The 26,804-nt window shown below is 36.1% G+C and overlaps 1 protein-coding gene across 1 annotated transcript in view; it reads left to right on the plus strand.

Moving 5' to 3' along the window:
* Positions 1–5,206, plus strand: part of LOC129229821 (zinc finger C2HC domain-containing protein 1C-like) — a 57,292-nt gene extending 52,086 nt beyond the window's left edge. The window contains exon 5 of the mRNA XM_054864194.1: positions 3,600–5,206. Coding sequence (XP_054720169.1) covers positions 3,600–3,857 — 258 coding nt within the window. The 3' untranslated portion in view covers positions 3,858–5,206. The remainder of the gene's footprint in view (positions 1–3,599) is intronic.
* Positions 5,207–26,804: the final 21,598 nt, after the last annotated feature.

A 26,804-nucleotide genomic window follows, 5' to 3' on the forward strand; every position in this document is an offset into this window, starting at 1 on the left:
GCATCAATAGGTATGAGTAGATGGACAGATAAGATAGATATTATAGATAGGTAGAAATAAATTGATAGATAAAAGTAGTATAGAGTGGTTCGACGCATAGAAATTGTATTTTTGAAAAGACGTTGATGGGCGGATGACCTGCCATTAATTTTGTTTCTTCATGGGAGAAATTATAATCCCCCCTTCCCCCTCCAATCTTCCTCTTTGCTACGTCACTGCTTCCGAATCAATAAGACGTGTTCGGAAGAAGTGCTATACCGGTCATATACAACACATCAATGAACCGACTAAAGCTTGGACGGGCCGGCCCCTGGTTGTCTTGTGCTCCAACACCTACTCCACGACTTATGTAACTTTTCTTGCGGCTGATGCTTTAAAAAAGTGGGGGGGGGGGGCAAACAAGTGTGGGGTTAGGGGGCGATGCCCCCTGAAGCTAATTTTCTTTCTTTTTCTTCTTTTTTTTTTTTTTTGTCATTTTGGGCTATGTTGTATATTAACATCACTGATTAAATGACCTCAAAAAAAGTGGAATATGAATTCAAAAATCTCGGTGGATAGTCGACGTAGACACACACGCCTCCTTCCAGTTCAAAGCGGGGGCAAGGCACCTTCACTTTCGGGAGTGGTTAGTTGCCCCCCTTGCCCCTCCGGCAGAGCCACCTACGCTTCCTTTGGTGCTGAGAGAGTGTAGTTTCAACATGCAACGGAAAAGAACCTTTCCTCTAATCACACCTAGATTGCTTTTCTAATCACACACACACACCTAACTAGTTCGCTCAATTTTTCAACTCATGTAATCACACATATCGTCGGCACCATGCTAAACTAACGAATGTGAAAACTGGCACTTTTAAGGAGTGCCAAAACACTGAAGATATTTTTTTTCCCATCTGACGCGTTTAGTTATTTTCAATATTTTAATTTTCAATAGACAAGAGTAAAACAACAATCTTTTAAAGTAGTTATAACCAGTAGCTCTTTTTGAGTACTACAACAAATATCGAATTGGAAAAATGCGATTTTTCACATTCGTTAGTTCAGCATGGTGCCGACGATATGTTTAATTCAGTGAGGTAGATGAAATCATGTCTGTCTATATTGCGGAAGCAATTATGTGTCGCCATTTCCTATGTTTTTCTTTCCAATGGGGCTGTATAAACCCATCTCAAGAGGCGTCTGGACCATAACCAGACCTAGTGCGCTCCCCAACAATGCATCAGTCTTTCGTGTGTCACCATTAAGGCGCTGATGCATGACACAGTAGTGTTTTTGACGCCCTGTTTCCACCAGATGGAGGCACTTGGGCTCTGCTTTGATGCGAAATTGCACTAGGAATTTAATTTAGTCGAGGGATATTCTAAGCCAAACAAATACCCAAGGGATCTTCTACATGCCGCATAATTATACGACATGAGCGCTGAAGATTTTCTGCATCTCGAAAATCCATCGACTGGCCACCTAGGTCAGAACCTGGGTCCCCAGGCGTAGAAGGCCAGCCAGTATGTTTTGCTCATCATCATCTGATTGGGAAACACCTCCTGTGCAAAGGATCTCATGGACGTGCAGCAGATGGGCCGTCATTCATTTAATGCTAGAAAGGTTCAGACTTCGCATATAAATTCCCTTCAACCCATCACACTAGGTTTAGGCGTGACATACCACTCAATTATGAGTGACATTGACGAGGAAACAGTACAATAGTGTAATAGTGAAAAACATCGAAAGAGTAAAGTAAAACATGTTTTTCGACACAGAAATTATTTCCTTTAGTCTCCTCGTTATCGAAATATGAACTCTTAATAAAGTATGCCGAAATTTTGATAGAAGTCGCCAAATTTAGCGACTTTGTTTAGAAATGGATGACAACTCTCACACGCTTTGCAGACGGATGGTGCCACTTTTAGCCGGTGAAGCAACGTCGTTCGTTTCCCGCCAAGTTTTTGAGTTTGGTGACTCTTCTAAATATTTCGCCAGACGTTTGGACCCCATATTTCGATAACAGGGAGATAAGGGCAAATAATGTATGCGTAAAAAAAAAGATAAAAATTATGACTGTATAAGTAGCAATCGAAAGATCACAATTTTTACTTTCTTCTATACCTAATATATAAGAAGAAAGTATTGGATTCGTGCAAATTTTCGAATTTTGACGGATTCGAACGTTTTGAGGTGTGCTGAGTCCATTTCGACTATTTTTGGAAAATGTCTGTCTGTCTGTGTGTGTGTTTGTGTGTCACGTCTGTGTGTGACCAGTTTTTTGTGGCCGCTCTACAGCAAAAACTGCCGCATGAAATCGAACGAAATTTGGTACACATATGTGGCCCTATGTGAACTTGTGCCCATTGGTTTTTGGCGCGAATTCCTCCAAGGGGGGGTGGAGTAATGGGACGTTTTTTGAGTTGCGCGTGCTTGCTATTCCTCAGGAAGTAACTGGCGGAATCAAACAAAATTTGGTCCATATGTTGCCATCAACAGGGACAGGTGCTGATTCAATTTTGGTGTCAATAACTCAAACGGAGGTTGAGCTATAGAACGTTTTTTGTCGTCAATTGTGCCTGCTGTATCTCAAGAAATAATGAACGGAATGAAAGAAAAATTTATCGGCAAGTACCCCTTAGTGGGTATAAGAGCTGATTGTATTTTGGTGTCAACAGCTGAAAAGGGGGTAGCGCAATCGCCCGTTCTTTTTTTCCATTGTGAGTGCCCTATCTCAAGAAGTAATGCTACGTTCTGGTTGAAATTTGGTATATATGTGAATACATACGTAAACAGGCTTTGGTTCAGTTTTGACTCCAATCGCTCCAAGAGGTGTTTATTTTATTTTTTATTTATTTTTATTTTTTTGCGAATAAAAATAGCTTTATTAATGCAACAATAAGAAAGATAAATCGTAATAGATTGTCGTCTGCGTATTTCTCGTGATTTTAATTGTATGGAAATGATCGGAAATATTATCTCAATGATTTAAAATGTTTAACTGCTGCCATCTTATGTTTGTTAACAAATAAAATATTTGTAATTAATTCAAGCAAGGCTTTTAAAATAACTTTCAATTTTCGCTCTTTGCTTTGCTTTTGCAAAAATTCAGACATTGGGATGGTCGTCAAGTTTTTGCATGTGTAATTTTGTTTTTGTTGAGAATATTGCTTCCTCGTCAAGCATGGGGAGGGATCAGAAAAAAAAAGAAAAATATAGAAGAAAGTTTCGTGATGGCCACAACATACTAGTTTTCATTGTTACACAAATCATGTCATCCCTGGTGAGACCTCGTCCACTCCACTTCCAAACGTTCGTTATTATGTACCCAATTGAATCTTGGTTCATCACCGAAGATGGTTTATTTCAAGTTTGATTTTTTCCCATAGTGAATTTCCTTGGAGAGATTGTAGGCAGTTTAAGGATTATTCGTAAAAAACTGCCCCTCATCGAACAAATCTCATATAACCGTCAAAAAAATGTTGTGCATTTTTTATCGTTATTTTTTGTTGCAAAAATAATTATATTGTACTCAAATCCCGATATCTGTTTGAATGTGGAAACCTTTTAATGTTTTGAAATAATTTACACATGTTCTACTTTTTTTTTTTTTTTTTTTGCAGGCAAAAAAGTCAGACTGGCGCAAAAAGCACACTGATTTTATCGAGGCTATTCGCCAGGCCAAGATGGTCCAACAGCACCTCGCCAAGGGCGGCAAAATAAGTGAACTCCCGCCTCCGCCCCCTTCGGACACTTCCGATTATGTCCCTTGCCCACACTGTGGACGGAAATTCAACGAGGGCGTGGCACAAAGGCACATTCCAAAGTGCAAGAACATTCTTTCGAATAAAAAGAATCCCGCCGTTGCCAGAAGAAAATGAGGAACTGTACACTAATTATTTTTATATCCTGCAAAACTTACAACTAACTGAAGAAATAATTCTTTAAAACGCATCGCTGTGATGTCAGTCTCGAACACTCTATTCGAGGTTCATCGGTCGTAATAGGTAGATCCATGGCCGCACTTAATTCTTATAGGCCGTGACAATCGCTGAAACTTATGGCAACAAAGAGGATGCTACTGGGAACCCCTGTTTCCATTACGTTGCCATTGATTGGTGGATGCAGTTGTTCCGTTCAGCGCCTCTTGCGGTCAAAATGGGCGACGTCCAATCAAAAATAAAAAAAACCTTTGAAAAGTTGACATTGGTTGGTGGATGCATGAGCTGCTTCGGTTTAACACAGAAAAGTCATACTGTCAAGGCCCGTTAAGCTTCATCGCCATCTAGTGGGGCCATGTTAGATTAGAATTCCGACACGAGTAACCAACGAATTAGCCCGATTTTCTTAAACTTCACTCACGTTTTCCACTCGATCACGTAACGAATTTGACATCCGATTGGTGAATTGGATGCAGTTTCGTCCACGTGACTGGTGGAAAACGACAACAAAAGAAGTTCGACTGGTTCGAGAACTGTATGTTTTGTAATCTAATTGCATCGCCTACAAAAATCTATAAGATCTGCAAATCAAAGAAAATCTCTTATAGTTTGATTTATCAAGTGTTAGAATAAATATTGCAGATGAAATATTTTCTTTACACTTAATTGGTAACTTGGATAAAATATGTTGCGGTAGAATTGATGTCTATGGTTATATCATCATTTAATGAAACGACTTAAAATTCCTATAATTTTTATTTTCCATATAAATTAAAAATCAAAGTAATGTGTGTTCATTCTTGTCAAAGTTTTTTCGTCACTTTGAAAAGAAAATGTAGAGTAGATTTTGTAGAATAATGGAAAAATTGCGGAAACAGTCACCATTGTGCCTTATGAAAGCTCTTTAAAGGGATTCCTTGTTTATGATTCACTTGTCGGCCATTTTTTTTACCGGACAGAACGCGAAATAAAAATGTATAATTTTCAAGTTAGTTAATATTGCTTTACATTGAAGTTATGAAACGTGCTTTTTGTGAAACAAAGCCTAATTATTTCAAAAAGTATACTTTGGATAGTGTCATTAGAAGACCTCAATTAAATTATGTTGTCTTCACTGAAATCCCTTTTAAAAGGGATTTCAGTGAAGTTACCGCCCAATAGCGGGGGCTAAAGCAGAAATACATGAAGTACGCCGCCAGCTCAGTCATTCCAGCCGAGGACTGCAGTTTCGTGCTTATTAGCACTCATCAGTCCGGCATAGGAAAGTGACTGTGTATTTATGCCTTCGCCCTGGCCGGTAACCTACTGAATATACCATGCCTTGCCTTCAATCTTCGAGTTGAACCGAAGCAATGGTTCGGTCACTCGTCTGGTCAGTGCTAATTGTATATTAGCTACCAGTTTGTTTGGTACTCTTGGCTTCCTTATGAGGTTTTCCACCTCCAGCTCAGTCACTTTCCTATGCCGGGCTGATGAGTGCTAATAAGCACGAAACTGCAGTCCTCGGCTGGAATGACTGAGCTGGCGGTGTATTTCATGCCTTCTAAAAGGTTTTGGAGAGAAAAACCACACACACACGCGCCGGTACAAACCGTCCTGACGTCATATGTGCATGCTCCAGACATCGCTACTATGCCTGGATTTGGCGCACTACAGAGAATATGAGTCATGTGGAGTTCTCTTAAAGTTGAAGCCTCAGGCAAGAAAAAAATGCTAATTTTCTAATTTTATTTCCTTTTTTTTTTCATTAATTTTTCTGAGAAGAATTTTTTCTAGTCTTACAACATGGACTTACATTGAGCTAAAAAAGAATATTGCAAAAATATCAATTTTTAGAATCTAAACAGTTTAAATTTAATCAAACTTTTCTAACAGTGACTTTTAAGAGATAGTTTTCTTGCACATGAGGGCAATATGAGGAAGCTCTTTTGTTACTATGAACTATAAAGTTAAATTCCCATCAGATGAGGCTGAAACTATACTATTAATTAAAAGAAGGGTTAAGGAAACCGATTTGCGTGAAGATGCCATTCTAGAAATTTCTTCTCTTTAAACCTAATCATAAATGATCCTGTCCAAGGTCAAGCATCAAGTTACGAGAGTCAGACTACGACTGTACACTTGTTTGTTTGCGGATTATTCTTATTTTACCTTAATTTGAGATTTTTTAAATTGGTTTTTATCATATTCAAACATGTTTTCTTCAACAAAGATCAAAACAAATGCATTGTTTGTTTGTTTTTTCTAATTTTTCCTCCTTTGATCATGATATATTTGAATCTAAATTACCAATTATCATATTTTCATAATATGTTAATTTGTGATAGTTTTTTTTCGGTTGTTCATTTATAGAGCAAAGACGATTACAATATTTTAATTTTATTTTGAAAAGACAGTTTAATATTAATAATCTGGTAGAAGCAAAGTAAAATGCTCTAAAAAAGAAAAAAAAAAACTGTTTGTAGGTTAGCTAGTGAAAATGAATGCATTAATACGTTCTTCATCGCTGTAACTAAAATAAAATGAGTTAATTTCTAAGAATTGTTGATGCATTAATAGGATCTTCATTGTCATGACTCGAAAATGAATGAGTTCTATTGATTGTGAACGCATTAATGCAAACTTCATTGCTGTAACTCAGAAAAAAAAGTTGATTTCTGAAGAGCAATGAAATATACTGTGATGAATTTACACTTTTGTGAACTTTTTTTGCATTTATTCAAAATTGATTTATGTCCGTCTTCGTGTTATTACTTTTAATACATATTTTTTTATTTGTAATGTTTTCCTGTTAGAATATAGTTTATTACTGAATTTTGTATTAATGGTTGTATTTGATTTTGCTTTTGTATGCTCATGCTACTATTCTGCTTGCGAGTATATAGTAATTTTAATAAAGAACTATTTTACAGTAAAGTTGTTTTTTAATTCATTTGTTTTCCTTGTTTTTGTCTCGACTTTCTGTTATCGAGCAATCATGAACTGCTTTTAAGCTCACTTAACCGAGGTTGATGTTGTTCTGATCTTTGATAACCATGACAACGAGCATAAGTCTCGTTGTTTTAATATTTATTAAAAAGATATTTTCGTTGCCATGGTTACAAATCGTTTGCGCTCATTCAAGGCTTAACTTAAGCAGATTTTACTTCAAAAGCAGGGGAAGGGGTAAAATTACGTTTTTCAGGAAAAACATCAACACAGATGAAGTTAAAAAGCACAATTTCATCTAATAAAATTTTCAAAAATACCATCTAGGTATACACTGTAAATTTAATCTTTATTATGAGCACAGGGGTGCAAATTTGCCATAATAACTAGATCTTTATTACCGCATCCTAATATGACATTTCTTTTTTATGCGTATGCCTTGTATTACCTAACCTAGAAAATCACCAGTCATAATATGACGGGTGCGAATTTGTTCTCCATTTCCATTCCAGTCCATTTGTTGGAACAAGAAGCTCGAAGAGTAGGGTCCAATTGCACTCCGTGATTTCGAAAAACATAATTCAATTGAATGCAAGACATCAAAATTGAAATGATTTTTTCCCCTTCAATTCAAAATTCTTATTAATTGTTTCGAACAGTTTTTCTAAACTTCAAACTTCGTTTATTCTTCAAAATATTTTATGTCTTATGTTTTTTCCTCTAAAATATTTTTAGCACCTTTTCCGCCGCTCAGCTGTGTAAAAACAACCGTTTGGCGTAATGTAGCCTTTGAAGGTTCGTGTGCTATTATTAAACCCAATAGAATTAACAAACTTAATTCATTTGCTTACCTATTGCCAAAATTCTAAAATGCAGGAGTTGTTGCCAACTCCCAAGTAACTAGTGATGTTCCGGATATCAGTATCCGCGGATATCCGAGGAAAAATATAGATCTATCCGTATCCGTTACTTTTTTGACGGATCTTTTCTATTCTAAAAATTCTTAAATATTAATTCTAATGAAAGACTCTTAAGTTCCGTTTAAATTAGGTTTTATTCCTTATTTAAATTATAAGGTATTTCAGAAGCCAACGGCCCTCCGAGAAATGTTTTTTCTTTTTTTTTAATTTTTAGTTTAACAGTTTTTGTAATTGCTTTGCGGATTCTGTTATTCTTCATTTTGGTTTTTCTCGGCATCCTTCAAAAAAAAGTGAGACTAAATTTATTTACTAATGTAAAGGTGTTTCCAGCTCTGTATTTCGTCGGTCGGAAGTTCGGTGGAATGGTTCAGCGCTGCATTATAAAATGCGAAAAATTATTTCTAGCCTATCCAGTAGCAGCTTTACACTCTTATATTCTGTATCCTACATCTACCGAGCAAGGTAGAAATATTTTTTCACATTCTGTCTAAGCATTAATGCAGCGCTGACCCGTTCCTCCCAACTCTCTCTCAATTTTAATTTTCTTTAAAGAGTAAATCAGTCTTTATTATATTTTCGCCGTAGATGACATTTTTTGAAGAAACAGTGTTATTATCATGACGGGAATACCTTCCGTAATAAATTTTACACTTGGATAGTTGAATTGGGCAAAAAATTTTGAGATCCGTATCCGCGGATCTTGACACTAATGATCCGTATCCGTGGATCCACTTTAACGATCTGGCACATCACTACAAGTAACTGGAACTAGGGCTCAGCGCCTCTGTTCAAATTTTTTAAATATACACGACGTTTTTCTTCATGTAGAATCTGTCATTAATCTGTTAAGATTATATTTTAAGATCCAAAAGGATCCTTCACAAAATTTGCAACCGCAAAAAGAACCCTCTAGTTTACTTTGATGCTCCTTCGGTGGGTGGTATTCCTCATGGTTGAAAATTTGATTTCTGAATAGTCAACAGAGTACAAATGAAGGGGTGAAACGAAGAATGGGGTCGTTTCCAAAATTTTAGAAGTTTTATTTTCTGAAAGAGCTTGCTTAAAAATATAGGATCTGACCATTTTTTAAATAATTCGACTAAGTTTAATATTTTTAAAAAATTACTTAAATCGGTGCGCTTTTATTGTTTACGCTTCTGCCGATGACATCACAAATGATGAAATGCCATTCTGTGTTGCCTTTCACAGAGCAAAATATTTAATTCGCATCTTTACTCACGTGTATTGGCAACGATATGGTTGATAGCAAGCGTAGAGCGCAATATTTAATTCGCTTCTTGATTATCATAACGTGAAACGCGGTAGAAAGATGCGGCAACGTGCATCATTTGTGACGTCATCAAGACCAAGCCTTGTTTGAAAAATCGGACATTAAAAAAAACAATTAAAAAGTAATTGTTGGGAAAATAAAAATATTTTCTGGATCCATGTTTTTTATTTTTGCTTATTCTATCCATCTCAGTGACAAAAAGTACTACTTTTGACTGTAGGAAACAACCCCATTATGTGACATTTGTTTTCAGGGGTGTTTGCATTTCGAATATTTTGGGCTGACAACACATTCTAAAACTGAAAAATTATTTAAAAAAAAAACTTTTCAAAATGCCTCCCCCCCTGATTTGTGTATGCATATTTGAAGAGTTTTTACATGGGGAGGGGAAGGGGTCGAACGTCCGCACAGTTTCCTAAATTTTCCCATTCTTTAGAAATTTTACTTGAGTCCACTATCACCCCTGATTTGTTTACAATTTTGAGATGATCATGAATATCAGCGCTCTCACCGAAAATTTTGACCGGTCTTCGGGGACTTTTAACCTGTCTCCTCGTCTGCGTTAGAAGTTTCCTTATTAAAAAACAATAACAAACTTAATCTGAGATTTTTTACGTATTTTTCAAAATTACTTTTCATCATTTTCTTTTTCTTCAGAGTTTATTGGGTCATGTGTAATAATTGCGAATCTTTGCATTTCAATACTATCCTGCTGTGAGTAGGTAATGGACGGTAACTGCAAAGTTTTCTTTTCTTTTTTTCTTTTTTTTTTTTGCATTTTTGCCATTTATTGTACGTTGGCTTTCTGGCGCAAGCTTGACTACAGATATTGTCCGTTTTCCACGAGAAGGCACTTGACTCCTCCTTCGTCACGTGGTATCCGATGATTCTATGTCGCTGTTTTCGGCAGAAGGTGTATTCGGATCACAGCATTTTGTTGTAAAAGCAACAGTTTTTAAAATGCAAGAATAACCAAAATGGCAACAGACAAGTGATGCAAAGGACATTGAGACTATTTTGCACATTAAAGTGCACGCCCAAGTTATGGTACTCTGGTTGTCTCCTTTAAAAGCGCGTGGATATGTTTACCGATCACCCCCGCGTAAAATGGAACTCTGCGTTCGAGGAGGCGGGGCGAAATGCCTTCGCGTGAAAAACGGACAATACAGCTGTTAACCTGCCCACTGCAGTACTATAAGTGAATCATATTGAATATCTTTAATTTTAAAGGGGGTAGGGGACTTCTCGGTCCGTGTATTTTTTCTCCTTCGCAATTTATTTCTAATCTTCAGGGCGGTCATTCCAAGCTCGTCTGCTTGCGAGATCGAGATTCTCGCAAACGTGATCGGTTGTGACGTAGAAATGTCGCAAAGTAGCATTTTAATCTACTCGAACGTAGCTTGCGGCTAGGTTCGAGTAGATTAGAATACTACTTTGCGACATTTCTACGTCACAACCGATCACGTGAGCGAGAATCTCGACCTCGCAAGCTGACGAGCTTGGAATGACCGCCCAGGTCCTAAAGGTAGAGAAACACTGCTCTGGTATGATAATTTTTTTTATGGAAGTACTACGTTTCTATAAAACAGCACCATCATCCATACATGAACATCTGAAAACATAAAATAATGTCACATAACCCCTTCTTCCTTTATTCCCTTTCAAATTAATCTTAACCTTCCCCAATGAAAAGATGCGATTCCATCTCCCCGGGTAACGAACAGCTTTGTAAGCTCAGTCGATGAAGCGAAAACGTACTTGGTAAAAGAATCTCGTAAAATGAAACAAAATGAATTCTTTTACTTTCGCTACTTAGAAAATGATTTTGTCTACTTAAACAGATCATGGAATACCCTCTTAAAATTATGCTAATGTGATAGTAAACAAGTCGATTAAACTAGCTTATACTCTTAGTTCTGGGAAAGGATTTGGTTTAGTTAAAAATTTGATCGTTAAGCTTTCTTTTTCCTCCAGTTTCAAGTTATTTAGTCTTCAGGAAATGTTTAAGAATAGTTTTTTGAGCAATCACGATTGCTTATTGTTCTCACTTGTTCGTCCTTGGCGTTTGGTTCCTTTTTCAGCTTGGACCAGGGGCCTCTGCAGCACCACCGGCCTCTGGTCCGGAGCACCGTCTCCCGAAATCCGCTGCTCCTGGTAGGTGGTGTCCATGTCTTTTTTTTTTTTTTGCACGGAGCAAAGTGAAAATCGAAATATTTTTATTTCATTATTAAAAATATTCTTTATTGTTTTTATTTGTATTAGTTAACTCTTTCATTATTTATTCATATGATAAAGTAATACGTACATGAAACAAGAAATTCCGCCCAGAACTAAACGAGCCTACTTTCCCGTATACTAACATAGACTTTCTTGTCTCTAATCAATAGTTAAGAAATTAGTTAAAATTCCAAATTATATCAGACCACTTGATTCTTATAGGTCGTGACAATCGCTGAAATTTCTGGCAATAGAGAGGGCGCTATAGGCAATCTCCGTTTTCAATTCTTACAATCAAAATGTCCATTGATTGGTGGATTACAATCAAAATGTCAATTTTTTGCAAGAGGCAAAGTAAAAAAAAAAAAGATGAACATAGGAATGCGTTCAGCGTCTCTTGCGGTCAAACTGGGGGGACATATGAAGTTTCGCATTTTTCGAGAATTTCAAGAGCAGATCATTTTAGGCTACTGGTTGCATCGGTTAAACACAGAAAAATCATAAGTTGTCTAGGTCTGTAAAGCGTAAAATAATAGATACGTAAAAAATGAACAAATGAAATTTGAGCATTGACGTATAGATTTCTACATAAAAAAATTCTTTTATCTCTTCCAAAAGAATTAAAAGTGAAAAGTTCATTTAAAATATATGCATTTAATCAAAAATTAAATCTGTTTAGCTCTTTCTTCCGGGTAAAAATAAAGCGTATCGGATCTCCAAACCCCCCCCCCCCCCCAAAAAAAAAAAAAAAAAATCCATACATGTTCTTGATTAAGAACTTTTTCCAACAAAGTTTGTTTGAAGCAAATCGATCTTTAAGTTCCATATCTATATTGACCTTAATTTATTACCGTAGGCGGAAATGTGACGATTTTTTTAGCTATTCAAAACTGAACGAAAAGTTGTTCATAATTCTGTATTGAATATCATCGCACTAGGTGGCAAATATGCTAAATAACAAAAATAGTACTGATGATAATTATCTACGTTCTAATGCTGTAAACTAGTTTTTATTCTTTCTTTCTTAATAACGTTATCAATACGTAAGGCAAAATCTTTTTTATATACCATTTCTCTTTTCAAAAAAAAAAAAAAAACCGCAGTCTTTATACAATATTTTTTTTTTCTTATTTATTTTTCCAATCCACGTCTTATTATTGCATACCTTTGAAGCCTCAGAATATTACGCCTCTTTCTGAAACAGGACCTTTTTTACCTTTTTTAATCGTTTTGATTTTAGGCGCTGGCACCAGTTTCTTACCTGTAAGAAAAATTATTTTTGTTAATAATAAATTTTGTATATAAAATACCGAGCAATATATTTAACCTTTGAAGCTTATGAATATTTTTTCTTATTACACTACATCATATCGCATTCCAGGGTCCCCCCTTACTTACCACTATTTGTGGTTTAACTGGTTGGATGGGGCCCCGAAGACAGCTCTTTTTTTTTGTTTTTGTTTTTTTTTAAACAGTCCAGATGCCGAGCAATCCTTGGTCCAGCACCCCCAGAGGTATCTATTCACTTGGAGGACTTTCACTACGACATACTTAACGCACCCCTGTAACCATTAACGAACACGAAGGATCATCAAACCGGCTAGCATCGAACCCGCAACCCTTCGGTTATGAGTCCGACGCTCTACCGAACAGGGCGGTCATTCCAAGCTCGTCAGCTTGCGAGATCGAGATTCTCGCTCACGTGATCGGTTGTGATGTAGAAATGTCGCAAAGTAGTATTCTAATCTACTCGAACTTAACTTGCGGCTAGGTTCGAGTAGATTAAAATACGACTTTGTGACATTTCTACGTCACAACCGATCACGTGAGCGAAAATCTCGATCTCGCAAGCTGACGAGCTTGGACTGACCGCCCAGATCACCTCGGCCCTCTTTTTCTTGCAAGTGGAGGGTAGCACCCTCATGCAACACTGGTGATCATCCCCCCCTCTAAAGTTCAATGGCACAAATCCCCCCAGATTACTGACGCAAATCCCCCCCCAAAAAAATCAACCATTTTACCCTTTATTTTTAGCCCTCTTTTTTTATTTTATTCATTTTTGAATTTTTTTTTTTAACTTGTTTATTTATTTTTAATTATTATTATTATAATTTTGTTAGAAAAGTTCCATGCTACACCAATAACATACACCCACATACATAGAAAATAATTTAATAAATAAAATGAAATTAAAATAAACTAAAATAAAATAATTCGTTTAAATTAAAAATGAATAAATAAATTTAAAAAAGTAAATAAATAAAAAATCCCTCCCAAAAATCTTGATGGTGCAACTTGCACCATACATCCCCCCCCCCCCCTGAGGGCACCCTTTCATGCAAAACCCCCAACCTGGAAGAACTCTGCTACCTGGAAACAAAACTAAAGTAGCAGAGATACGCAGTACCTGAAATCTAGTATAAAAGGCTGTAACAAAATAAAAAACGAAGACAATTTTTTTTTTTTTTTTTTTTTGCTCTGAACTATTTAACAAGTATCGCATTGAATAGAAAGATCATACCCAGCGTATGACTCTTATGAGACTATCTAGAGCTGCCTTTTAAACCGGGATAGTTTTTTGCGTAGTTTTTGATGAAGAAAATGATAACGAATATGTTTAAAAATAAGGTAACGAAAACGCTTGATGGTTTGACTTTTCACGGACTAGCCACCAGGGTGGATACCAAACTGGAATTTTAGGAAGGGAGCGTCATGCTCAAAAATATGCAGCTTTGGGTACGAAAAATTTCTGTAATTGTTTGGGTGTCAATGAAAGACACCATTTTGGCCAGAAATATGGTGCCCAGTACTATATGTAAACTAGAAAGAACACGGAAAACACTTAAATTTAGTCATTAAATGTTTGAATACAAGGTGTAATCAAGGTGTCGAGGGGACATGATTCGTTGTTTAAATTTATTAAAACGAAAGATGTTACGGGGCTGAAGTTTAGCACTGAAAGCAGGACAAGGGGTCATTGTTTCAAGCTATTTAAATCTCAGGCTAACATGAATGTTAGGAAAAATTATCATTATAGCAGGGTAGTGGAACCTTGGAACAGCTTACCGGAAGAGGTGGTGATGAGCAAGGGAGTAGATAGTTTTAAGAGTGCCATTGATCTTCACTGGGGATTGTAAATTGACAAGGAACCAGTCTAACTGGGCCAGAGCCTGTTGCTGGTCGTCGTATTTGTAATACAGTGAAGCCAGTGTAGATTGACCACCTGCGCTGCACTACTTTAGTGGTCAACTTAATCAGGTGGTCAATTTACAGAGGTTGGTTTATATGATAAGGGCTGATTCCGTGCCCGAAAAAAGCAGTCAACTTAGACAGGTGGTCAACTTACTGTAATGTATTTGCATGATATTCTACTTCCATCCAACTTGTATGCAATTATCAAATCATGATCGCATACAATAAGGATGGATGAATAATATTTTCGATGTCGGTGCTTTAGGGGGGAAGGGGCATGGACCCTTATGACCCACCTCTTATGAGCTGCTCCTGCTAACCACATGGGATCCACTCCAACTCTTTTTCCCAAGTTAGAAACTACATCCCTAGAACATCAACAGCAAACGTACTATGTGTTTTCACAATTTTCCACCAAAGATCTATTTGTCAAGCATCTCGGATTTTCTATGCTATAATCCTTTCAATTACTTATCCTTAAATTTTATTTTTAGTTGTTTTGTTTTGGTGTTCGAAAACCATGTTCTGGAGCCTTCCAAAACAACTGATATCTTTATTCGGTATTAAGGACGATTTATGCAAGTTTGAAGCAGAAATTTTGCTTCTTAAAAAAGATGGAAACTCAGTGTTAATAAAGTAAACATGTAAGTAGGTAGCAACGATTCTTGGATTGTAATTGTCCTCCTTTTTTCGTGTTTTTTCATTTAAGTATTTTAAAACTTAATCAGTTTTTTGGCCCACAAGATTCATCTTAATATAAGAGGTGGCCCTTGATAAAAATTAAAAAAGAAAAAAAAAAGAACACCACTGCAATAATAGAATCTCACGGCACGAGTGATATTTGATGATGAAAAGATGAAATAACTAACAGCCAATGAACAAACTCGAGGGCATCTAAATTAACTTGTGCAAAGTCAATACCATGTTCAAAAAGTCGTCGAGAAAGGTTTATTCTTTGTCGCAGGAAATCAGATTCGAGCAAAGTTTAATGACATAAATGTCTGTTTAACTCTACCTGTATGTTTTCAATACCAATAAAATTCTTACTTTTACCGGGTTTGACGCATTCCGGTAGAGAGGGTTTCCAGTTGCCTTCGATGTCGCACGTATACAATTTCTCCTCTTCCATTTTATTGCACGTCACAAGGCAATAAGGATTCTTGTCGACAAAGCGATCGTAGCACGTGAAGTTGCCTCCCGGTTTCGCTTTTGCCAAGGAGCAATCCACAAACGCTGGAAGATAAAGTTGATTGGAATCACTCGATAAGCGTGACTGACCCTAATTAGAATCACTCGTGAAGATTCAGCGATTCCAATAGAAATCGTCTATCGATCTATGTGAATGCAATTTGAATCACATGGGAGGATTTAGCAATTGATTTCTAATCACTCGGTGAGATTCAATGACTAACAGGAGCCAGTAACTCCAGGGGTGCCCACCTAGAGGGGTCGAGGCGCAGACTACGCCATTAAAATTTTTAGGGGGGGGGATGTTTTAACGGGTAATTTTCTCTTTTTTTTTTGGGGGGGGGGGTGACTCTTGCTTTTTGGAGGGTCTTCGGAGCGTGCGCCCTTGCTCTTAGTGGGAGTAGGCACCCCTGGTAAATCTAATTGAAAGCGTTCGGGCAGAATATTAGATTACTCTGTAATTGCTGTTACTAGTTACAATAATTTGCTCGGTCGTGTACGAGTGAATCCAATTGGAATCGTTGGATCTTCTCGAAAGCTTGCAATTAGGATCCTTGATTCCGATCGAGTGATTTCTATGGGAATCATATAATCTATCTGACTGATTTTAATTAGAATACCTGAAACTGCTCGATTGATTCTAATTGGAATTTAATAATATGTCTGAGAGATCAAAATTAGGGTGACCTTCTGGAGTGATTCAAATCAAAACCACTGCATCTGATCGACATCAACTGGAGTCATCGAATTGTCTCACGTGATTCCAATTAGGATCACTGAATATGATCGAGTGATTTCAAATGGAATCAATGAGTCTTCCCGTGTAATTCTAAACAGAATTGCAGAACCTAATGCAGCGATTCCAAGGCCCAAGCGGAATCAAATATTCTGCACGAGCCGATTTCAATTAGAATAGCTATTGCATCCCTTGAAATGGTTTCTGTTAGATTCACTCAGTTTGATCATCTGAGTGGAACTGAATCTCTGAATCATCGCATGTGATTCTAACTACTATTACTGAGTCTGATCGAGTAATTTCTATTGAAATCACTGAAATTGATTCTAATTAGGGTCATTGACACTTCTCGAATAACTGTAATTAGGATCACTAAGGTTTTTTTTTATGATTCCAAATGGAATCATCACTGAATCACCGACGAGATTTTTATTAGAATCATTAAGCCTTATTAAGTTGTTCCAGCTGAAATAATTTTATCTTCCTCACTCCAATTAGAATAAGCAAATCTGGCAGAATGATTCTAAATAGACTGGTTCTATTTAGCGTATCAAAGTATAGGCTAAAAAAAATCTTTTTTTGAGTGATTCCTATTGAAGTCACTGAGTCTGATCGATGATTACAATGGAAGTCGTTGATTTTTCTCACGTGATTAATTTTGAATGCCAAGTCTAATTGAATCATGTCTACTTGAGTTATTGAATCTTCCCGAGTTATTCCAATTAGGGCCATTGAAAGTGATCGAGTTGCTTAAATTGAAACCATTAGTTGTTCCTGCAGAATTCCAATTAGGATCAATGAACCTGCTCGAATGATTCAAATTGAGCTTGTATAGTTTGTGCAAGAGCAACAACTTTGAATTGAAATCATGTAGTCTGATCCAGTGGTTTCAATTAAAGCCCTGAATCTAACGAAGTGGTTCATATTGAAGTAATTTAACCTACTCAAGTTATTCCAATTGGAATCAGAACTTAAATTTGCATCAAAATATCCTAATGTTAAAGTTTTTGAGGGATATGCATAACGTGTTTTCGTTTTTATAACAAAACTAACAGGAAATGTGTTTCGATTTGGAAAATTTATCAACGCCAGGGGAATTAAGAGATTAAAGTAGTAGTCATCTTTCTGTGTAAAAAAAAATATACGTATGTATATATAATGAATGAGTAATGCTTTAAAAAAAGAACTTACGTTTACAGCTTTCAAACTTGTTTCGAGGATACCATTTATTTTCTTCCATGCTACAAATCATTTGCTTCTGTATGCCACTTCTAAAAGTATACCCAAAAATGCATGTCTGGGTGCATATCCTGGAAATAAACTTGACTTGTTAATTTTGAAAGATGAATTAAACAAACTACGTTATTTTAAGTTTGTATTTGAAAGTCATTCATTAAATTTACAACAAACTTAATGAAAAACGAGTTGATGTGTGCATCACATGACTTCTTGTAACGCCAATTTAATGATAATAATGTCTTGGAGTAAGCAAAGAAACACTTGAAATATTTTTACCCCAAGTTGGTCGCGAACTGAAGCAATAGAACACTTTATACAGTTTAATTTCCCCAGTGTTGGACATTTTAATGTGATTCAACGGTTAACTCTCTAAATATCGCCAATAGTGACCAAAATAATACCAGATTTTAAAAGAAAAAAAAAAAAGTCGAGCTTGTCTCCAAGTTGGCGAAAAAACTTGGCGATATATCTCCAAGAGTATGCCAAATTATAACACCACTTGAGTTTGCATTGAAATTAACAATGATTTCCCCCAAAAAAGGTGTGGTGACCCCCTTTGGAACATCCGAATGCAACCTAAAAAGGGAGGTGCACAACTAGACCCCACTAGGAGTCTACGTACCAAATTTGAACTTTCTAGGAAATACCGTTTCTGAGTTATGCAAAACACAAACGCATATACACGCATACGCACATACATACGAACATACGGACGTCACGAGAAAACTCGTTGTAATTAATTCGGGGATCGTCAAAATGGATATTTCGGGTGTCTATACGTTCTTAAGCACATATCCACGTGTGGTCGTGTTGAAAGAAAAACTCAATGTTCATTCGGGGGCAAGCAAAATAGAGATTAAGGCCGATTTTGGGTGAAAATTTTTTCGCGAATACAATACTTCCTTTACTTCGTAACTGGAAATAAAAAAAGTGTCCTCAAGCATCGTAGACATTTGGTATAACTCTGAGGATTTCTGGAATTGTGATTTCTATGGTTCCTGAAGTGAAGTACTTAAAGTTTCGACAATATTACATTAGAGTTCGGGAAAATATTTAATAAGATCCTCGTAAGTTGTACATTTGTGTGAAAATAAGCATTGGACATTGCTTAAAACTTCTAAAGAAATAATTTTAGAATAGTATCGATTTTGTTCCGTTTAGCGTCCAAAATACCTATTATAACTGTTCACAAACTAAAAATAGTTTTCCTTCTTTCATCTCAACTGCCTTATCATGCTAGAAGATCTTCTATAAATAAAATGGCATTATTATCAAGCATGATTTTCAAAATGCTTATTGATTATGCTGGGAGAGAATGATTATTGAATTCATTTTAATGACTTAAGGGCAATTTTAAATCATTGTTTGCTCATTCCCCCAAACTGCTTGAAGAACAAAAAAATTTCATATAGTAGCCTTATTGGCTAATTTTTGGGCTGCCTCTTGATATTCTTCATACAGTTGGCTCTCTGTTTAACGACGCTGTATTTAACGACTTTCTCTATTTATAGACGCCTTTTCACTGTCCCACACATTCCACTATAGTTTTCAAAGCATTCTATTTAAGGACTATTTTTACTTAAGGGCGATTTTTTGTGGTCCCTTGAAAGTCGGTGAACAGAGAGCCAACTTTATATTTTTCTCATCTGGCAGAAGAATGGTGTAACGTTTAACAATCACGTACCTTAGCCAGAGCTATGGCAGAACTACACGCAATATATTCGTCCTTGTCATGGACTTGTCAGCCTGGAATGGTCAATAACTAGCTTAAGAGCTGTAACTTACTGTTTATTATCCAAATTTTTCCTTCAATTGTAGAGTTGAACTGCACCACTGCTGAGGACTCTCGTTGGTGTACTAAATTTATTTTAGCTAAGTTTGTTGGCACATTTAAGGCCCCTATAGTGGAGGAGCCGACGCATCCGCCATTTTTGGAACAAACTTGATCCAGTGCTTCGCAGCGATAGCATTGCTGCTGATGTTTACATTTCTTTTAGGATACGTTAAATTGTGTCAAATGGGTGGTTGTTCGGCTGTTAATTGTCCAAACAGCTCTAAGAAAGGATTTCAGCTCTTCAGATTTCCAGCAGATGCAGAAAAAAAAAAAAAAAGAAATGGATGATTAATACCGACGAAGTGACTGGTAGCCTGGAAATGGAGCTTGCTTGTGTGAGGTTAATATCGATTTATTTCTCATGATTTTACTATCATTACGTTATAAATGCTCTGTAATCTTTGCCAACATGTTGTAGTGCTCTTCTTAATATCTTTCATTCTGTATTTCCCTGTTGTGCGATAAGTACGCTTGCTCCAACATGGCGGATGCGTCGGCCTCTCCAGTTATAGGGGTTCTAGGCAGCTTCATCTTCAATGAGACGTCACCTGCCACCAGCACGGTTATTGTCCATTCCAGACTGGCGAGTCCGTAACAAGTATGAATCTGCAGTTTCTGGATGTCATAACCGAACTGTTGGTACATTACATGTAAATTGGTATGATGTTTTCAAACTTGAATGCATATTGTGATTCACTTTATGACTGTGTGCAAGAAACTTACATGTATTTTGAATTCATGTCGCAATACAGGGAGTAGGTATGAAGTTTCTTGTACGGAAAACGGCATTTCTTCCGAGAAAACATCTCATCTCGATTAGGTGCTGGAACACTTCGTTCAACCTCTAAATCGCACACAAAAGAAAAATTATGTTGATTTCTTAAAAACTAATTGAAGCGTTTTCATTAAAGGTTCGCAGATATATTTAAAACAACATTTTTTTTTTAACTTTGTCCCCTTTCTCTCTCTTTTTTTCACTTGAATTTTTATGCGCTGTAGTCTATTACTCCATAATTATTATTACTATTGTTGTTATCATTGGTATTATTATTATTGTAGTGATTATTGCAAACGTTATTACTGTTGCTAACGTTATTATTATTATTACTATTGTCGTCGTCGTTGTTGTAAAATAAGTTATCTATGCAGTAAGAAATGAACACAATCGTTGCATTAAATAAAATAGATTGTTTAAAAACTAAGGCATATTTTAAAAAAAAACATACACTTTTAAACAGAAAAAACGAAATGAAAAACATATTCGAAATAGATTTAAATACATTTGATTCTCTAATACTAATATGTATTTCCGAGCGTAGAATGGGTGCTACAAACAATTATTAGTTCAGCGTACATTTCTTTCACGTAGGCAGAATGGCAACAATTAAAACTAATATAATCGAGTAGAATTAAACATTTCTAAAAACGAAATGGCAGCTAAGAGCTTGAAGAAATACTACTCGTAACGACAAGATTCTGTGTTAAGACTCTAATTAACTTAAACAAATCTTAAGCTCTAAACAAATTCCATTTTATGCAAAATATTTTTTTTTTTTTTTTTGAGCAATCACGATTGCTTATTGCTTTTATTTGACTGTTTTGACGTCCTATCATTTTATTTTCTCTGCAGCAACACTGTCGACCGGTCGCCTCACAATGCTGCTCCTCTAGCGAAAACCGTCCCCAGTTTGTGTCCATATCCTACACTTACACGCATACATACACGCACACACAAACACATACACACACATACGCCTACACACACACATACACACACAAACACATACACACGCCTACACACACAAACACATACTCAAACACACACGCATACATACAAACACCTACACATACACACACATACGCCTACACGCAAAAACAAATACTCAAACACACACGCATATATACAGACACCTACACATACACTTACGAACAACTACCCACACACTCATGTCTGCACACAGACACAAACACATATGCCTACACACACACACATACACATTCCCCCCCCACACACACAAATACTCGTACACACAACTAACCACACACTCATACCTGCACACCACCATAAACACACATGCCTACACAAACATGCACATACCCCCTACACACATACCCCCCACACACACATAAACACACACGCCTACATACACACACTCGTGATTGCGAAAAACATAATTTGAATTCAAAAGGTCAAAATTCAAATTTTTTTTTTTCTTAATTTCAAACAAGCTGTATCGGAATGGCGATTTGGGGCACTCTGGCATTAATTTACCTGATTCGTTAGATATTAATGGAAGGTTACTGATATGAGTTTTCAGAAAAATAGAGTTAATGTTACTTTTTCGTAACAAATTATTTTTCCAAATGATTTTTTTTTTTTTTTTTTGTTAATTGGCAGCTAACGTATTTTTTTGTGTTGACAAGAATATTTTAGATACAGTACCGCTTAATTTTAAGCACAATTTGAAAAGAAAAAAAGCTTTATGAAAACAAAAACGATATAGTATTTTGTGCTTAATAAATTGGAAAATTTGATAACCATTTGAAATTTCTATCTGCTTTACCTGACGAAGTCATTTTTCCACGCTGAATTTCAGGACGTTGCTCTGGACCTTCGTTTGCAGTCATTTTCACGTACGATGGCAAAAATGATAGAATAGCGATAAAACCTGGAATGGAAAATGAAAATTTGTATAGCAGACCCTCGTTTTAAGCGGGTGTTAGGTTCCACGACCGTTTCGCGAAAACCAAACTCACACAAATTAAGATCTCAAAGTAGTATTAAAATGAGGATCGGGTTCCATAGATCAAAAAAAAATGTACATTTCGTTCTAGTGATTGATAAGCATATAATAATATACATGGGCGCACCCATATGCAAAATCTTAAGGGGAGGGGGGCCTCAGATACTTTCCCTATCGTTTAGCAGGACATTTTCCCCAATGAAAACCGATTTCAGTACAGGTTAGAGACATTAAAATTTTACATTTTTAATAACTTATTCATTAATGGCTGGAAAAGAAATGTTTTTACATTTTTGCAAAGAAGAAAGTACTAAAAGCAAGGAAGTTCTCCTTTCTGAGGGGGGGGGGGCTTGAGTCCCCACTTGCCCCTCTATATGGACGCCCTTGATAATATATATGCCCGACGTGCATAAGAAAACATGAATAAATTTATTGTTTATAAAAATAGTTGGTTACGATAGTTTGATAGTAGCTATTAACTGTAAAAGAAAGTTCTCTTATGATTAATACCATCTGAAGTTTTTTTATAGTGCATTACCATACCCAGGTACGTCATTTCAACTTTTTCCAAGAAGGGGGAGGGAACGATGTCTGTTCAACAAAAATTTAATCGGAAAGCATTAAAAATCACGCTCACTTACAGTAAAAACATCAATTTTTCAAAGCCAGGGCAATTGTGGGGGGGGGGGGGACCCTCCTGGACTGACTGCATCCTTGATTCTGCGTGGGCAAGATGTTTCCTTCATGACGGGATCACTAAGAAATCAGAAGTTTATTTGCCATCAATGCTTGCCACTGTGAAGGAATGGCTCAAAACTTTCAATGTGAAAATTGTTTGGTAGTGTGTCATTCATATCGGTTCTCTCGTTGGTTTCGTCCTCCTTTGGCACTTTCATTTGCTCTTCTTTAGTGAACCCTGAATTGTGCGAGTTTGATAACTTTATTTCTGGAAAGAGTTCTAGAACTAATCATGAAAAATGTCTCTCAGTAGTGTAACTATGGGGTCTAGCACCCTTGACGAACTAAAGAAATTGCGCCCCCCTCCCCCAGGGTCGCCCACATGGGAAGTCAAGGGAAGTCATTGTGGCCTCAATTTTTTTTTTTTTTTTTTTTTGCAACATTTTGATTAATTTATTTGGCGAATAGCAGGCACCATTGTATTTTTTTTTTATTTCTTTATTAGAATTGTTTTCAATGATGCCCAATGTTCCTTCTCAGTAGACGTTATCTATATGTGTGTGTGTGTGATATATATATATATATATATATAATTATATATATATATATATATATATATATATATATATATATATAATATCCTCTAACTCTTTTTCTTGCGAGTTTTTTAAACAAATTTTTTAAAGCATTTTTCATTTTCTTTGATTAAAAAAAAAAAAACCTCGAAAAAAAATTTTTTTTTTTAACCAGTCGAAATGCCGCTTCCCCGTCCCCCCCCCCTCCCCGGCTGCTGCGCCAATGACGAGAGCCACTGCTGCCAACCCCTAGTTACGCTACTGATGTCTCTAGCAATCCAAGCTATCTTAGTAACATGCTAAAATGCAATTCATATTACAAATTTGGATTTTGAAGGAGGGGAAATTTTTCTGTTTGTAATGCCGCTTCCGCGTAAAACAAAATGCCAGATCTTGAGCCGTGTACACCCAAATCTACGTAAAATTAAAACCCTCATAAAATGAGGTTTACTGTATGATAAACTGATCTTTGCATTGGTATATATCTAATACTTAGAAATGAAAAAAAGAGGCAAAAAGTAAGCATTTCAGAATCATAAACCAAAAAAAAAAAAAAAAAAGCCCACACGTTCTTTTAAATAGGAAATCGATAAATTTGTAGTGACCTATAGAATTGGCCGTTATGCAGTGTCTGTACAAATTTAAATTTTTACTTAAGCAAAAAAAAAAAAAGGTTCCAATATATCAGACTATCGGAAAATTAAATTGCTACTCGGCTTCAAGTGAAAAATAAGATGACAATTTAACTTTACGCAAGTGTAATATAGGTGAATATAAGCTATTTGAATTCCAACGGCGCATAGAAAATTTTTAGGTAAATCTAATTTTATTATTGTTATCCTATACATAATAACAAAGAATATTGTCTTTTATTTGGCACACACAGTCAATTCTCCATAACTGTTTCATTTTAGCATTAATAGGATTTTTTACGACATTAGCTGGAAATCGTAAAAAATGCATTCTCCCTTGGCTTGCCTTTTTCTACTTTTGGTACAAACATGTTCAACATTCGTTTTTAAATTACCTGACATCAAGTTTTTCACCATAATCATACACCTAAATAAACATTAAAACATATTTTGTCAAAACACATGGTAAAAATATTTATTGATATCCAAAAAAAATACTTATTTTCAAGTCGCATAAAAATAATATCCCCCTCAGCAGGGAAAATTAAAAGACTGAAATTTAACATTACAACTGCTAAAGGATGTTCTTGACTACGAATAACCAACGTTATACAGACGAAAGTTAAAAGCAAACTAATTGGGTTGAGCAAAATTCAAATAATATTGCATCAGTTCTCATTGCACTGCCATAAAGCATGCTTATGCCAGTCGATGCAGTATTTCCCCCTGGTAAGTATATACGTATTTATATTTTATAATTACCTTAATGTATGTTTGTGCAAGGCAATGTATATTGTGTGTAGACATCACGGATTACGTTTAAGTTCTGGTAAAAAGAACGTGTGATGTTTTTATTCGCAATGTGCGATTTTGTCACTTTCTCTGGCGTCACTCCCCTGGTAATTTTTGTGCCAATCATGTAACCCCTTAACAGCGCATTTTCCCCTGGCACCTATAAAACCCAAGAAAGGTCAAATATCTTCAGGCCTTTTTCATTACAAATACAAAACTAACGGTAGACAGTGAAATAATGATATTAAAGTAAACAGAAAATGTTTCTTTGGAAACGCAAAAAACTCATAAATTGTATAATCACCCATACGCAAAGTTAAGCGGCATTTTACGAACAAAATACCTTCTAATTGACTCACTACTCAGAAAAATACTACAAATGTGGGCCATAATATTCATTTTCTACGAATCTTAAATGGACAATTTGAGATTCCAGGCTGCAATTCAGGAGTTAATTTGAGTGATGTCATATGCACTTTAATTACATAAATGGCGCACACGTCTAAATAAATACCAGTAGTGAAAAAAATAATGTAACAAGTTTTGGAGCACTCATTTCTCCCCCCCCCCCCTACCCCCACCTTTTTTTCTGTCTTTCTTTTCAATATATAAAAAAATTGAGAGAATGCGAGTTCGTTTTCGTCATTTTCTTACTAAGTGTCAGGGAGCGAGCTTAAATTTATTTAAATAGACATTTTATTACAATCAGATTTTGTTTATGAACCCATAACACTTTGGATTGCCACACATTAAAATGTATTTATTCAAGGCTTAGACTCATGTTACTCAAACGTTTTGTGAACTTCTTCTTCCATATTATTTAAATTATTGAGAGCACATTTTATTAAGGGACAGTAATGAAGGACTTTTACGTCATTGTAGACATTAGAGATGCACCGATAAACAGATTTGCCGACTGCCGATTAATTGGCAAAAGATAATCGGCCGATGCGAATTAATCGGCTACCGGTTCATTGTAATGATGATGCTTTTTAATACTACCGTTTTCCCATTAACTTTTGCAGATTGCAGAACTTAACTTTATCGACTTTTTAAGTAACTATTTTAAATTAAAAAAAAGCATGCGGAACCCTTGACATCTCCATGGAGCCCTGGGGTTCCACGGAATACAATTTAAGAAACGTTGAATAATACAACAGAGATAGGCTAGCGTGCCGTGAGAAAATTCTAATTTTTTAAAGGGTGCCGCAAATCGGAAAAGTTTCAAGTTTCCCCGGCTAGAAAAATCAAAGATCCGTCTCTGAATTTTCTGTAATTTTTTTTTTTTTTGGTCATGAGGTAAGAACCATTGTATTGCCATTTACGAAGAAATTGACTGTCTTACACCCAAACAACGTATAACTTTTTTTCTTTTTTGGAACGGGAGAAAAAAGAACGAAATGAGACATAGGAAAGAAGGTTTCAGATCATTTCGTTCGGTGCAAGAAAGCCAGTCAAGGTTGCAGGTAGGATTTTTTTTCCCATTACGTTCGTCAACTAGTAGCGAGTCCTTGAACCAGGTGAGTCATTCGGTTGTACTATGCCCACTGCAAATCCCACGCTTGAGCTTTATTAGAATGTCAATTGCAATTTCGAAACTGCCGAGTGCGTAGTTCTTTGGAAGTGGACATGACAAATGCAGTTTCAGAAACGACGAGCCTGACGAATCCAAAAACTAAAAACGAAATTGTTATCTCGAATCTTCTTTTCTTTTGTTTTTTGACTCAATTGAAAAAATTCGTTTAACAATTTCGAAAGCACCTTTATTACCCGTTCTGTCTTAAGGGGCCATTCATTACTTACGTAAGGACGATTTTGGCAATTTTTGACCCCGCTCCCCCATATAAGGGTAAGGGTACATTACATCTGATTTTTCACCCCCCCCCCTCCCCTTGCTATTCTTACGTAAGATTCCATTCGT

Source organism: Uloborus diversus, chromosome 9 (assembly GCF_026930045.1).
Source record: "Uloborus diversus isolate 005 chromosome 9, Udiv.v.3.1, whole genome shotgun sequence".
In the NCBI taxonomy this organism is placed as follows: domain Eukaryota; kingdom Metazoa; phylum Arthropoda; class Arachnida; order Araneae; family Uloboridae; genus Uloborus; species Uloborus diversus.